Raw genomic sequence first — 17,017 nt, forward strand, 5'->3', positions numbered from 1 at the left:
AAACTTGACGTACTTGAGGAAGTACGTCAAAGTGACGTCACAATTGCAGTTTTTTTGAAATTCTAAAAATCTATGCTCTCACTATCAGTCTAGTTTGATCAAATTTTTTGTATTGAGTTGTCTAACTTGTTTGTACTTTATTTAAAATTAAAATTTTTCATTATTATCCACAATGAACACTCAGGATGTGAAGTCACTAACTGTCACTTTCAGTTTGCTCAAATTATTTGATGGTGGGACGCTGTGACGTTCCGCCCCTTATAGAATCGATTATTGATGGGAAGATATTATTTAACTATCCAAAATATTATTTAATTATTTTCAGAATTATTTTCTTTCAATGTTTATTCAAATAGAACTTAAACCCATCTCAGAATTTTTAAATGCTTGATGACGTCACATTTAAAACGTGGCAACATTGGTTTCCCCACTTTGACAGCCAATGCTTAGTAGAGGGGTACGAAGGATTCAGCTGTGAACGTGAGCCTTGGATTGCCATTGTTTCTCGAGTGTTCGGTCTGAATCGTAGTGTGCGGGGTCATTAGACTCAATTATTCACCTCTAATTCTCAGTTCCAAATTGATTAAATATTACAATAAAAGTATAGTGAAGTTATCCAGCAGCAGTGGATTTGAAGAATTTTAGAGCATACTATATCCAATGAGTTCTACCCCGGTAAATACACATTTTATTAAGTATTTTATTCAGCCATTTTGGAAGTCCTTGACATTTGCTAACTAAGTTTCACATAGTCTATTTTCATGGTTTTTATGTTTTATTTTCATGGATCAAACTCATCTAGAGATAATTCAATATTCGTTGTTAATTTGTGCTTCCAGTTGGAAAATAGAGCTAATTTAAACTCCATTTTTTATATTCCTTTCAAGTCTACAGAACTCCTATCTTTTGAACGATGATCAAATAAGTATCCATCGCTTAGTCTTACTATATTTCATCCTTGTATAATATATCTATATACCGGTGTATATATTATAATAAAATATTCTTTCACAGTAATTATATTTTGTATTTCAATTGGAAATTACTTGTGTTATTTGACCAAGGTCATCTGATAGCAACCTGATAAAAGGTCAAGCTGTCTAGTCATTCAAGTTTTTGGACTTAATGACCTATTTCTTCTTATTCCCATAGGAATAAAAACACCTCCTCGTATCTCTTGCTTCTTTTTTTTGACATTGGTAGATTGGTAGTAACACCACACTGTGTTTTTTTTAGCACCTACCATGAAATCTTAAAGCCACCCTACAACAACACCAAGGCCAGACCACACAGAGAGAAACAATCAATAGGCGACCAGCCTGGATTATTTCCACATTTTCTTTTTTTGAGTACCTCCAGCTGCTTTCCAACAGTTTTGAGTACCTTCAGCTGCTTTCTACCAGTCTTCCTCTCCTGTACCTCCAGCAGGACAGCTGCTAGCGAGAGTTAGCACCCTTGGGTGCTCATTACATCAACTTCAAGATTAGGAAAGAGTGGTTTGTTTGGGAACATTTACTGTGCTCTTATTAAAGACAGACTGGTTTTGTGATATTTAGTACATTTTTTTTTATAGTTCAATTGCACACACATTTTTCCTGCTTTATATTTTTTATAGGTTTTTTTTTCTTTACAACATAATATTTAATTGATAGCGTTCCCCAACACTCTGCAATCTATAAAGGTATAAATTTCTGAGCTCAGATATTTTCCCTGATAATAGTAGTCGGTACTCTTATCTTGATTATTTTTAGGCTGTGTTCCACTTTTGTATAATTATTTAAACTCATTCCATTATTTTAGTATATGTTTAATTAAATTTTTAAAAATTAACTTCACATATTAGTCAAAATTGTAATTATTAACTTTATTTAACTTGAACTTATTAACTTTACTTAACTTTAACTTATTAACTTTATTTAACTTTAACTTTAATTTATTAAATTCATATGAACTTCTGGATTCTAATCCCTCAGATTAGTTTTTGGTTTCACTTGTTATTATTACTATTATAAACCACGAGTTAGGAAAAGGATCTGTGTATCCACTCGTAGGTTTATTTATTCAATAAGGCTTGTGCCTGTCCCACTCACAGTGAGGTATTTATATGTTATATATAGTATCAGGTAGTATTTAATTAAGGTGTACGTATTATAAACGTACAATTATTATTTGGTGAGGGTTCTACTAACCTAGTTGTAAGTTGTACTTCCTGTATTAGAGGTACCCGTAGTCAGTTTTTCTAACCTTATAAAGAGTATTCTTAGATCATAGTTGTATGATGATTTTGTAATTGACTTTCACTAGTATCACTTTTTCCTGTCATGTTAGAGTTACACACTAGTTACTTGTCCTAACTCAGAGATTGTTAAAAAGATCTAGTAGTTACATTCAATAAATATACATTTATTGTGATTTTTTTTTTCTTATTACTCCTTTATTTTTAGTAGTATATTTTATAATTTAATAATTTTTAATAACTTTTCACATACTTGTACTACAAATTTAACATACTCTATAGCAGCGTAGAATACCTGGAAGAGCGTTAACCTAGTTATCCTTCTTCTGGCGCCCAAAAATTCATTCTATTTTCAGTATATTATTATATTTACTCTATCTATTTTCTGAACATTATCTTCATATCTTCTTTTCGAGCCATCATTGTCACTTCCTTTAATCTATTGTCTGGCCAAAAATAGCCGTGCAAATTGGCCGAATCCTTCCTTGAGTGTCAAGTGGCCCTTCTCATACATATTTAGCTAGCCATTCAAGTTATATCTATCTATTAATGATTTCTCATCTCTAGTCCTGTATCAATTCGATATTCTTTGTCTTGTCATCCTTCCATACAAATACTACTACAAAGTTGTATTTTAGTTACTCCAGCTTCTTCAACGGAGAAGCCACACATTTTTGTCCTTTGGCTACATTAAGTAGATCTTCTTCTTTTTACTACTTCTGTTGGAGTTTACCACTCCCTTTTCATTCACTCCAACAGAAAATCATCAGCTAGTTGTTACATCGGCTTTCCAACGTGGTGGCTTTATTTTTGGTCTGAGACAGTATTCATTTAGGTCAATTCTTCTCTTTTATCTGAAATCTCTTTGTTATTTCCGTTTGGTATCCTATACACATATTGTTACTTATTTATTTTATTTTTAATTTCTGATACATATCAGGTATTCTTAAACGCTGTTTTGATTTTTGTTTATATTTTGGGACCTCATTATAGTATATGTTTGTGCAGCTTACATTCTGGGTTAGATTTTGAATTTTTATTGGGAACTTATATTTAATATTGCTATTAATAATATAATTCATATAACAATTTTATTTCTTCAGTCAATAGTGGTATAGTTGGAGGTACAACTAAGTGTTGATTATTATTATTATTATTATAGATATATATTTTTTCTAGAGTGGTGGTAAGTTACATATAAATAAAAAAAATTTACTTCCAGTATTTAGGTAGTAGGTTTACTTGAGTATACAATATTTATTGGATTATTTATCCATTTATTTGATCTTATATATTTATTTGATCTTATTTATTAGATTATATACTGCATTATATATATATTTTTTTTTTGCTGGCTATTTTGATTTTGTTGGTGTGTTGCTGATATTTTCTCGGTTTATATTATATATATTTTGCGTGCAAACTTTCATATTTTCATATTTTTCATATTTCTGTTCTTTGGACTATTTGTCAATAACTTTGCTCTCATCATGTGTGCTTTTAAAGCTGAACATCTTCTGGTGGATGAATTGGATTATGAATTAAAGATTCGGGACATAATGCCAGAGGAGTCGACAACTGTCGATAAAAAACGCAATCTTTTGAGAGGTGCTTTGAAACAAGAAGCTGGCAATAGAAGTTTTCTCCAAATTTCAGCTGTATCCCTTCCTTTTGAGGAACAACAAAAAGGAATCACTGAAACATTGGACAGCTTGTCTAAAAAAATCGAAAAGTTTAGGGGAACTGTAAAGGATACAGAGTATGCGCGATTAACATCTCGTCTAGGCCATATTTCTGCCCGTGTACACTTGCTACACTGTCCTTCTGAAGAACAGGAACCGTTCAAGAGGTCTGTTTCTCTTAAAATATTAACACTAGAGGGTGAACTTGATTCTAGAGTTAACCCCATTGCTACCTCTACTCCTAATGCTTCAGTCAATGTACCTAGCTTTACGTACTCCAAACCTGTTCAAGTACACAAATGGGGTATTTCATTTTCAGGTGAAAAACAGCACACTGATGTGATGTCATTTTTAGAAAGGGTTGAATGTCTTCGAATATCTAGAGGTGTTTCTGAAGAGGATTTGTTTGCTGCTTCTGCTGAGTTGTTCACCGGGACCGCTTTTACATGGTTTATGAATAACAGGGGTAATTTTTCTTGTTGGTCTGATCTGATTAAAAAGTTGAAGTCGGATTTTCTTCCGTATTCATTCCAGGATGATTTATTAGATCAAATTAAGAATCATAAGCAGAAACCTGGGGAATCTGTTACTATGTTTATTAATACTATATTAGGTATGTGTAGTCGTTTAGACACTCCTTTGTCAGATTTAGCTAAAATTAAAATCATCCTTAAATGTCTATTGCCCTTTTATCATCAACAATTAGCTCTTATGGACATTCAGAACATTGATGACCTTACTATAAAATGCAAACGTTTGGAGGAAACGTTATCCTGGTCTTCTCAACCTCCATCCACATCTCGATCCTCTTCTAACTCTTCTTCTCAGCCAACTTCCTTTAGGCAACGTTCTTGGCTAAATAAGGGTCATGAACATAATGTTTCGGTTGTTAGTTCTCTTGTCTGCTGGAATTGTGATCAGCCTGGTCACCCATTTTACAATTGTGGGATTCCTCAAAATCGTATTTTCTGCCATGGTTGTGGCCGAGAGAACACCCTTAAAAGAAACTGTTCTAAGTGTTCGGGAAACGACACGTCGGAGGTCCGTCCCCTGAACGTTTCTCCGTCCAACATCCAATCAGGGAATCAAACCCCATCGTCAAACGAAACTGCTGGACCAAGCACATCCAGCAACCCAAACCCATCTTCACGAAAAGGGAAAGGGGTGTCGTTCAAGAAAGCAGCACACACCACAAAACAAAATTAAACCAGAAATTTATTTCTATAGATAATACGTTAGATTCGCTTGATTCAAATGATCACAGATGGTCATTTACAAACGCTTCTTTGATTGGTAGTGTTCAACGTAACAATAATAATTGTGATAGTAATGTGGTTCCATTATCTATATTAGATTCTAGTTTTGTTAATGATGATGATACGTCTGGGTTAGTTCCATATAACGGTTGTAGACAACCAAATACTTTAGATCTAGATATTAATTCGTTATTAGTTAGGAAACAAAATGATAATAGGCCATATCTTCCTATTCAAATTTTAGGACAATCGTGTTTAGCTTTGTTAGATAGTGGCTCTAATATTTCATTGATAGGGGCACATTCGTTAAATTTATTGAAAAATTCTAGTATTCCCATTATGCCCATTTCATCTTTGCAAGTATCTACTGCAGATGGTACAGTTCAGTCCATTACGGGCAAACTCCAAATTAAAATCACAGTGGCAGATTTATGTAGGGAAATTACATTTTATGTTATTCCTTCCGTGCAGAATTCTATAATTTTAGGTATGGACTTTTTCAATGCTTTCAATAGTACCTTAAGTTGTTCTGATTTTTCTTTTTCCATATCTGAATTTAATTTATCTACCCTTAGTGCTATTCACGATTTTGCTAGTTTATCAAGCTCTGAACAAAGGCAATTAGAGAGTATGATCTCTAAATTTACTACTCTTTCTTCAAAAGACAAACTAGGTCGTACGTCGTTAATCTCTCACACTATCGAAGTGGGAAATCCCACTCCTTTCAGATTATATCAGTACCCCATACCTCAAGCCTGGCAGGCAGATTTAGAAAAGGAAGTAGATTCGATGCTTGCTTTAAATATCATAGAACCTTCAACATCGTCCTACTGTTCTCCGCTCTGGTTAACGAAGAAGAAGGATGGATCCTTCAGGATCTGCTTTGACGGTCGAAAACTAAACAGTATCACAACTAACAGGGATGCTTATCCTATCCCCAGAATAGATGTGATTTTGAGCAAACTTCAGAATGCCAAATACATCTCTTCTATTGATTTGTCTAAGGCCTTCCTACAGATCCCACTGAGTGAAGAGAGCAAGAAGTATACTGCTTTTGCTGTCAGTGGTAAAGGATTATTCCAGTTTGTCACCATGCCTTTCGGTCTTGTTTCTGCTCCTCAGACAATGTGTCGTCTGATGGATTTAGTCATTGGTCCACCGTTAGAGCCCTATGTTTTCTATTATTTAGACGATATTTTGGTTGTCACTCCTGATTTTTCCCTTCATATGGAAATTTTAGATAAGTTATTTTTACGTCTTAAGGAAGCTAATCTAACGGTCAATCTGGATAAATGTCAGTTTTGTCGCCCTAGTCTTAAGTTCTTGGGTTATGTTGTGGATAACCAGGGGCTGAGGACTGATCCTGAGAAAATAGTTGCTATCAAAAATTTTCCTATACCAAAGACCACCACCCAAGTCCGTAGGATATTGGGAATGTGTGGCTATTATCGGCGATTTGTACCGTCCTACTCTACTTTGTTGTCACCTCTTACTGATCTTTTGAAGAACAGGAAAAAGGGACAGACCATTACTTGGACTCCTGAGGCTGACGAAGCTTTTAGGCGCGTTAAAGATGCTTTAACGAGCGCTCCGGTTATGATGTCACCTAATTTTGATGAGCATTTTTATCTAATGACAGATTGCTCTAATACAGCTTCTGGAGGCGTATTATTTCAGTTGAAAGATGGCTCCGAACACCCCATAGCGTACACTAGTAAGAAGTTGAACAAGGCCCAGAAAAACTATTCAACTACGGAGAAAGAACTCTTAGCTATCATCCATGGGTTAGAAGCTTTTCGTTATTATCTGGAAGGTCGTAATTTCACTATAATTACTGATCATAGTTCCTTAGTATGGCTTCATAGTATGAAAAACCCTTCACAGAGGCTTTCTCGATGGATATGCAAACTGGCTGCCTATTCATATAAGATTGTCCATAGAAAGGCAAACGGGGTAGTGGTCGCAGATGCTCTTTCACGTGTCCATGATATTAATGTCCTAGATCTGTCCTCTTTAAGTCCTGATATGTGGTATCAGAATATGATTGATAGGGTCACTCAAGACCCACAAAAATATCCTGATTTTAAGGTAGAGAATAATATTCTGTACAAACACATCTTAAGTCCGATAGAGTCCTTATCCAATATGTCGGAGTGGAAAATAGTTGTACCTACGCCAAATAGGGAAAATATTCTGCATATGTTTCATGATGAAGTTACGGCGGGTCATTTTGGTTTTTATAAGACTTATCACCGTATTGCCGAATTATATTATTGGCCTGGTATGCGGAAGTCTATAAAAAGGTACATTTCTAAATGCATGGTTTGTGCTACTTGTAAACCAAGTAACCTACCACAGGCTGGACTTATGGGTTCCTTCAGGAACATAAATTTTCCTTGGCAGATGATCTCAATGGATCTCATTGGACCTTATCCTCGGAGTTACAAGGGTAATACCTATTGCCTGGTAGTTGTGGATTATTTCACTAAATTTCCTTTAGTTTGTCCCCTTCGCCAGGCCACAACTCCAGCAATTTTAAAATATTTGGAGGAACAAGTCTTTTTGGTGTATGGTGTTCCTCAAATTGTGTCATGTGACAACGGTCCTCAGTTTGTATCGAAGGCCTTTAAAGATCTTCTAGCTAAATATAAGGTTCAAAAGACCTTTTATAATGCTGCCTACCATCCACAAGCAAATCATACTGAGAGAGTAAATCGCAGTATTGTCACAGCTCTAAGGTCCTATACTTACCCTGATCACAGAGCTTGGGATCAATATATTCATTCCATAGCTCAAGCCATAAGGACTTCTGTCCATGAAGTTACCCAGTGCTCTCCAGCATATTTGAATTTTGGTAGGAATGTGGCTTTATCAGGTGATTATTTTGGTGTAATTTCAGACAATTCCGAAAATCTTCCTCAAATATCTGAGAAACTTCATCGCTTAGATGATCTCCAGACGTTACCTCATATTTTCGCAGACATTAGGAAGAAGTTAAAAACTTCTTACCTAAGGAACCAGCAGCACTATAATTTGAGGAAACGAGATCTGCGATTCTTTGTTGGTGATCGAGTCTTAAAGCGCAATTTTGTCAAATCCAATAAGGGTGATGCCATTTCTGCAAAGTTTTGCCAGAAATATGTCCCATGTACTGTCTCAAGGGTAATATCTCCTTTGATTTATGAATTAAAGGACAATTCGACTAATAAGCGAATTGGTCAATTTCATGTAAAGGATTTACTGCCTGACAACACCATGGACGATGTGGATTCTTCAACTTCATCGGAAGAAGATTAGCTTAACAGGGTTGTTTAAGCTAATATCTTCCTGTGTTTGCCTTTAATTAGTTTTATTATGGTATAGTATTTTAGTTTAAATTGTTAATCACCAGATAATGCCTGACCATAGCAATTTTTATCCTTCGGCATGGCTTGATGATTTCTCACGTATTAGTTATTAGGTACCGAATTCTTGTGTAATACCGCTTGTATGAGTTTATTATTATTTTTTTGTATTATAGATTGCATTTGAGTCATTATCGACAAATATTCTCAAATACTAATCCAGCCAGTAGTATTACCAAGTTAATAACCTCCACTTGTACTCTTAGTTTTGTACTCAACCTCTCAGAATAAAAGGGCTGTTGATTATTATATATTAAGATATTTGGATGTGTGGGCTCATACAAGTATTCTTGCTTAATATAGATGGAGCTATGTTACACTACCATATCTTAGATTATGTGTTATATCTTGGATATTTGATTACATACCTATTATTTTTTTTTATTGTTTTTATATCATGTCATTGGATTTGCCATATTGGAAAGAAGTTGTGGTTGTTAATTTGTTATTGGGTTACTTTATTGATATTTGTCACAGGTACCTTAAATACTTTATATTAATTCGGATTCTTACTTCCTCCACAGGATGATTCTGGAATGAATTTGGAATTTTGATTTATAAATGAATTCTTGAGTCCTTCATATTTCTTCTTATGAACTAGTCTGTTAATGCTCAAAGTTGGTGAATACGTGGGTTCGAAGTTCAGCAACTGATCACTGCTATCCGATTTCGTAATCCATGTCTTTCTTGTCAGAGTAGGCAGATGTTTATCCATGATAATATTTCTGGTTGGGAAATGGTGTACAACACTTCCTAACCATTCTTGTGCAATTGTTCCAAATATTCCAGGCACATTTTCACACGATAATAGGGAAGTCTAGTTTGCTTATTTTATGTCTCTTAGTTCATAGTATATAGATGCTTGACTTTCCATAGACGTAGAGTCGTAATGTTAGTGATTAACCCACTGGGACAAATTATTGATTTTCTTTTTAGTAGATTCCCTCTTCTTTCCTTAGGCATTAATTGTTGCTTAGATTCAGGAATATCTCCTGGATAATCCTATGTATGTTCACATGAATATACAGTCTTATGAAAGATTGGGAGCTCGTTCCCGTCATATTTTGTATTTACCATGGAGTCATAGAACTTATAAGTTCATCCTTTATTTTTACTATTTAGTTTCGATAGGCTCATATTACCGGATGAGGGTAGATCTAGAGCTAATTTAGTTAGTTATTTAGTATTAGTGAGAATTGGTCCATAAATCTTCCTGATCGTTCTTCTTTGGATATGCTCCTATAAATCTGGTGTCCATTGCTAGTCCGATTTTGGATTAAGTGTCCGATTCTTCACTTATTTTGTTTATTTGGTTGTATAGGTTCGTATTACCGGATGTGGGTGTACGTAGACCTAATTTATTTATATGATTTAGTATGGATGTGAATTGGTCCATAAATCTTCCTGGTCGTTCTTCATTGGATATGCTTTTGTGAATCCGTTGTCCATTGATAGTCTGACTTAGGATTGAGTGTCTGATTCCACATTTATTTTGGTTAATGTGTTTGCATTCCTTTGGTATGTTCACTATTTATATTAGTTGGTATTGGTGAAAATTATTCTATAAATATTCCTAGTTGTTCTTCTCTGGATATGCTATTACGAATCTGGTGTCCATTGCTAGTCCAATTTAGGATTGAGTGTTTGATTCTTCACTTATTATAGTTATTGATTTCATTGGTGACTTTAGTATATGTACTTGCGTTATGGTATGAATTGGCTCTCACCTTTGCCTGGTTGTTCGTCCTTGGATATACTCCTTATAAATCTGATGTCCATGGATAGTTCAACTTTGGATTTACTGCCAATTCGACACTTATTTGTCATTATAAATTATGTCTCATCTTTAGCACTTTTACTAGGACTTCGGGTCATATTTTGCAATTTCCGTTATTTGCTGCAGTGACCATCCTACTTTCCCTTGATTATTAGTGGTGATTATTTGTAATCTTGCGAATCAACGGGGAATGATACACTAAGCACTACTACTCTAGTTTAATATTTTGAAAAAAAAAAAAAAAAAAAATTTTTTTAAATAAAATTTTTTTTCTGGTGGTTGAAAGGGAATGTGACGTTCCGCCCCTTATAGAATCGATTATTGATGGGAAGATATTATTTAACTATCCAAAATATTATTTAATTATTTTCAGAATTATTTTCTTTCAATGTTTATTCAAATAGAACTTAAACCCATCTCAGAATTTTTAAATGCTTGATGACGTCACATTTAAAACGTGGCAACATTGGTTTCCCCACTTTGACAGCCAATGCTTAGTAGAGGGGTACGAAGGATTCAGCTGTGAACGTGAGCCTTGGATTGCCATTGTTTCTCGAGTGTTCGGTCTGAATCGTAGTGTGCGGGGTCATTAGACTCAATTATTCACCTCTAATTCTCAGTTCCAAATTGATTAAATATTACAATAAAAGTATAGTGAAGTTATCCAGCAGCAGTGGATTTGAAGAATTTTAGAGCATACTATATCCAATGAGTTCTACCCCGGTAAATACACATTTTATTAAGTATTTTATTCAGCCATTTTGGAAGTCCTTGACATTTGCTAACTAAGTTTCACATAGTCTATTTTCATGGTTTTTATGTTTTATTTTCATGGATCAAACTCATCTAGAGATAATTCAATATTCGTTGTTAATTTGTGCTTCCAGTTGGAAAATAGAGCTAATTTAAACTCCATTTTTTATATTCCTTTCAAGTCTACAGAACTCCTATCTTTTGAACGATGATCAAATAAGTATCCATCGCTTAGTCTTACTATATTTCATCCTTGTATAATATATCTATATACCGGTGTATATATTATAATAAAATATTCTTTCACAGTAATTATATTTTGTATTTCAATTGGAAATTACTTGTGTTATTTGACCAAGGTCATCTGATAGCAACCTGATAAAAGGTCAAGCTGTCTAGTCATTCAAGTTTTTGGACTTAATGACCTATTTCTTCTTATTCCCATAGGAATAAAAACACCTCCTCGTATCTCTTGCTTCTTTTTTTTGACATTGGTAGATTGGTAGTAACACCACACTGTGTTTTTTTTAGCACCTACCATGAAATCTTAAAGCCACCCTACAACAACACCAAGGCCAGACCACACAGAGAGAAACAATCAATAGGCGACCAGCCTGGATTATTTCCACATTTTCTTTTTTTGAGTACCTCCAGCTGCTTTCCAACAGTTTTGAGTACCTTCAGCTGCTTTCTACCAGTCTTCCTCTCCTGTACCTCCAGCAGGACAGCTGCTAGCGAGAGTTAGCACCCTTGGGTGCTCATTACATCAACTTCAAGATTAGGAAAGAGTGGTTTGTTTGGGAACATTTACTGTGCTCTTATTAAAGACAGACTGGTTTTGTGATATTTAGTACATTTTTTTTTATAGTTCAATTGCACACACATTTTTCCTGCTTTATATTTTTTATAGGTTTTTTTTTCTTTACAACATAATATTTAATTGATAGCGTTCCCCAACACTCTGCAATCTATAAAGGTATAAATTTCTGAGCTCAGATATTTTCCCTGATAATAGTAGTCGGTACTCTTATCTTGATTATTTTTAGGCTGTGTTCCACTTTTGTATAATTATTTAAACTCATTCCATTATTTTAGTATATGTTTAATTAAATTTTTAAAAATTAACTTCACATATTAGTCAAAATTGTAATTATTAACTTTATTTAACTTGAACTTATTAACTTTACTTAACTTTAACTTATTAACTTTATTTAACTTTAACTTTAATTTATTAAATTCATATGAACTTCTGGATTCTAATCCCTCAGATTAGTTTTTGGTTTCACTTGTTATTATTACTATTATAAACCACGAGTTAGGAAAAGGATCTGTGTATCCACTCGTAGGTTTATTTATTCAATAAGGCTTGTGCCTGTCCCACTCACAGTGAGGTATTTATATGTTATATATAGTATCAGGTAGTATTTAATTAAGGTGTACGTATTATAAACGTACAATTATTATTTGGTGAGGGTTCTACTAACCTAGTTGTAAGTTGTACTTCCTGTATTAGAGGTACCCGTAGTCAGTTTTTCTAACCTTATAAAGAGTATTCTTAGATCATAGTTGTATGATGATTTTGTAATTGACTTTCACTAGTATCACTTTTTCCTGTCATGTTAGAGTTACACACTAGTTACTTGTCCTAACTCAGAGATTGTTAAAAAGATCTAGTAGTTACATTCAATAAATATACATTTATTGTGATTTTTTTTTTCTTATTACTCCTTTATTTTTAGTAGTATATTTTATAATTTAATAATTTTTAATAACTTTTCACATACTTGTACTACAAATTTAACATACTCTATAGCAGCGTAGAATACCTGGAAGAGCGTTAACCTAGTTATCCTTCTTCTGGCGCCCAAAAATTCATTCTATTTTCAGTATATTATTATATTTACTCTATCTATTTTCTGAACATTATCTTCATATCTTCTTTTCGAGCCATCATTGTCACTTCCTTTAATCTATTGTCTGGCCAAAAATAGCCGTGCAAATTGGCCGAATCCTTCCTTGAGTGTCAAGTGGCCCTTCTCATACATATTTAGCTAGCCATTCAAGTTATATCTATCTATTAATGATTTCTCATCTCTAGTCCTGTATCAATTCGATATTCTTTGTCTTGGCATCCTTCCATACAAATACTACTACAAAGTTGTATTTTAGTTACTCCAGCTTCTTCAACGGAGAAGCCACACATTTTTGTCCTTTGGCTACATTAAGTAGATCTTCTTCTTTTTACTACTTCTGTTGGAGTTTACCACTCCCTTTTCATTCACTCCAACAGAAAATCATCAGCTAGTTGTTACAACGCGGTCTTAACAATACATGGTCTCCTAACAATTCTGGTAATGTTTTTAGCAGATCTTGCTTATCGATCTCGCAGGCTAGGCTTAACTCAACTCGTCTATTCTCTTTATGAACTCTACCGCGTCCGAATGTTTCTTGTCGAAGTGTGTGTATTCCACTTCCGTACTTGATTTAGCAACTCTGATTGCGTCATTTGTTTTGGCATTCTTAAGTCCTGTAATTGGCTTCTGATTATCGATATTTCCTGGGTCAGTGTGTCTGATTCAGCTTCCTTGGAAGTATTGATTTTTGGGATTGTTCCTGTCGCTTCCCCGCGATCTTTACAAAAGGTTCTAAGTGTTGATCTTAACTCGTCGATGGTTCCTTTGGAATATAATTCGAATTTTTCGGCTTCGCGCTGTAATTCCTCTTTGGAAAGACGATTTATCCACGACGTATCTGTCGTGGCACCTGTTACTCAGTCTGTGTCTTTATCTGTCGGCATTTTTGTTAATTTTCGGGCGTCGAATTGCGACGTTCACTTGAATATTTTCTAACTTCTGCTCGGGCGCCAATTTGTGATGGGTAGCTTTTTCAAGATCAAAATAAAAATAAAATATAATTCTGTATATTGCCTCGTTGCAGAGAAGTCCCACTGGATCGATGTCTGCAAAAGAATAACAAAATTAATAACAAAACGAAATATCCTTACACCTCACTCCAGTGTAAGATACAAAACAGTCACGCGATCAAAATATTAATAATTTATCGGGAGCGCGTTCACTTCACGGCTACCGTTTATGAGTCTGCGAATCACGTCAGTACGGTGCACCTCGCTACTCAGGTCGGCCTGCCTCGCTCACTTCGCTTGGTTGGTGTTGGAGCCCAGAGCTGTCGCTTCAAGACTTGAGAATGTCCGTTCGGTGGCCTCCTTAAGTACCTCTCTGTCTGGGCTGTTTCGGAGAAGTGGAAATGAGTGGGGTTTCGTGTTGCGCGGATGGTGGAACTCGTACAGTTCTCGCTGTCGGTACGTGCTCGCGGCGTATCATTACAGCGGAATTTTGTGCCAGGGAGTGTAGAAGACAGAAACGCAAGTTTTTCAAACATATTTATTTCATTGAATATACTTCAGCTGGCTTGTGTATTATTAACTTTTAATTTGATTTTTAGGTTTTTTTTCTGTTTACATTTATTTTCCCTTGCATTCAAATACTTATATTATATTTGTTTGATTTTTAGATTACCTCCAAGGAAACAAAATGAAAAATTTGGAGACAATAACTGAACATTCATCCCACGAAGGAAATTCTATAAATCCACATGCTGAAGGAAAAACATTAAATAAAAATAAAAAAGTTGTGGCCAGAAAAAGGCATTACAAATGTGAAATTTGTCTCAAACAGTTTGCTCGAAAAGGTCATTTAACTGAGCACATGATAGTTCACACTGGAGAAAAACCTCACAAGTGTGAAATTTGTTTTAAGCAATTTAGTCAAGCAGGTCATTTGAAACGACATTTGAGAGTGCACACTGGAGAAAAACCTCACAAGTGTGAAATTTGTTTTAAGCAATTTAGTCAAGCAGGTAATTTGAAACACCATTTGAGAGTACACACTGGTGAAAAACCTCATAAGTGTGAAATTTGTTTTAAGCAATTTATTGAAGCAACTGAGTTGAAAATACATTTGAGAGTGCACACTGGGGAAAAACTTTATAAGTGTGAAATTTGTTTTAAGCAGTTTACTAGAGCAAGTCTGTTGAAAAGGCATTTGATGATGCACACTGGAGAAAAACCTCTTAAGTGTGAAATTTGTTTTAATCAATTTAGTCAAGCAGGTCATTTGAAACGACATTTGAGAGTACACACTGGGGAAAAACCTCATAAGTGTGAAATTTGTTTTAAGCAGTTTACTAGAGCAAGTCTGTTGAAAAGGCATTTGATGATGCATACTGGAGAAAAACCTCATAAGTGTGAAATTTGTTTTAAGCAATTTATTGAAGCAACTCGGTTGAAAATACATTTGAGAGTACACACTGGGGAAAAACCTTATAAGTGTGAAATTTGTTTTAAGCAGTTTACTAGAGCAAATCAGTTGAAAAGGCATTTGATGACGCACACTGGAGAAAAACCTCTTAAGTGTGAAATTTGTTTTAAGAGATTTAGTCAAGCAGGTCATTTTAAACGACATTTGAGAGTGCACACTGGAGAAAAACCTCACAAGTGTGAAATATGTTTTAAGCAATTTAGTCAAGCAGTTCATTTGAAACAACATTTGAGAGTGCACACTGGTGAAAAACCTCAAGTGTGAAATTTGTTTTAAGCAATTTATTGAAGCAACTCAGTTGAAAATACATTTGAGAGTGCACACTAGGGAAAAACCTTATAAGTGTGAAATTTGCTTTAAGCAATTTACTGCTGTAGGTGATTTCAAAAAACATTTGAGAGTGCACACTGGAGAAAAACCTTATAAGTGTGAAATTTGTAGTAAGCAGTTTAGTACGTACAATAAGTCACTTGAAAAGGCATTTGAAATTGCACACTGGAGAAAAACCTCATAAGTGTGAAATTTGTTTTAAGCAATTTATTCAAGCAGGTAATTTGAAAATACATATGAGATTGCACACTGGGGAAAGTACCTCAAAAGTGTAAAATTTGTTCTAAGTAGTTTAGAGAAACACTAGTTGGGCACATTGTACTAGAATGGACAGCGTTTGGAAAGTTAAGATGGATACTAAAAAGCACAAAGATACAACAGTACAGGGTTATTCACTATATTTTGACACCCTGTAAACTGCTTTATTTACAGAATTAGAAAAAAATATAAAATACAAAAGATATTCGATTTTTAAATTATGATTTTTTGACGTATATCTCATACTAGTGACGTCATCCATCTGGGCGTGACGACGTAATCGACTAAATAGGGGTCGTGTGCTAGCTCATTTGAAATGTTATTCAATTCTTTATTCAGTAATATAAACATTAAAATAATTATTTATACAGGGTGTCCAAAAAATTTTTTTTGAATTAAATTACTTGACGCAAAAAGAAGAATGTTTGTAATTTATTTAATTCAAAATATCTTCTACTGCTGTTAGAAAACAGAAATATAAGTTTATTGCACAAATAAATATTGCTTTTTTCTTAAATTCAATGTTTGCCAAGATGCAGATGGGTGGCAGCTTGAACATTGAATTTAAGTGAAAAATAATGTTTATTTGTTTAATAAACATTTATTTCTGTTTTCTGACAGCAGTAGAATGTATTTTGAATTAAATAAATTACATACATTCTTCTTTTTGTGTCAATTAAATTAATTAAAAAAATTTTTTGGACACCCTGTATAAATAATCATGTTAATGTTTATATTACTGAATAGAGAATTGAATAAACTTTTAAATGAGCTATCAGATGACCCCTATTCTAATTTTAAAAAATAGTCGATTACGTCATCACGCCCAGATGGAGGACGTCAGTAGTACGATATATATTTAAAAAAATTATAATTTAAAAATCGCATAACTTTTGTACTTTACATTTTTTTTTAATTCTATAAATAAAGCAGTTTACAGGGGGGTCAAAATATAGTGAATAACCCTGTACCTAAAAACCCGTG

General features: G+C 34.2%; 2 protein-coding genes across 3 annotated transcripts in view; both read left to right on the forward strand.

Annotated features, from left to right (window-relative positions):
- Nucleotides 1-17,017, forward strand: part of LOC126879169 (zinc finger protein 729-like) — a 128,469-nt gene that overhangs the window by 65,876 nt on the left and 45,576 nt on the right. The gene's annotated exons all lie outside the window — the stretch shown is intronic.
- Nucleotides 1-17,017, forward strand: part of LOC126879172 (zinc finger protein 664-like) — a 48,971-nt gene that overhangs the window by 16,653 nt on the left and 15,301 nt on the right. The window contains exon 2 of one of the 2 annotated variants that reach the window (XM_050642205.1): nucleotides 14,640-16,391. The exons of the other annotated variant lie outside the window; for it this stretch is intronic. Within the exon in view, the coding sequence (XP_050498162.1) occupies nucleotides 14,640-15,709 (1,070 nt within the window). The 3' untranslated portion in view covers nucleotides 15,710-16,391. Of the gene's footprint in view, nucleotides 1-14,639; nucleotides 16,392-17,017 lie in introns of those variants that run through there. 2 annotated transcript variants of the gene reach the window in all.

The sequence above is a fragment of the Diabrotica virgifera genome, chromosome 1 (genome assembly GCF_917563875.1).
Source record: "Diabrotica virgifera virgifera chromosome 1, PGI_DIABVI_V3a".
Lineage (NCBI taxonomy): Eukaryota > Metazoa > Arthropoda > Insecta > Coleoptera > Chrysomelidae > Diabrotica > Diabrotica virgifera.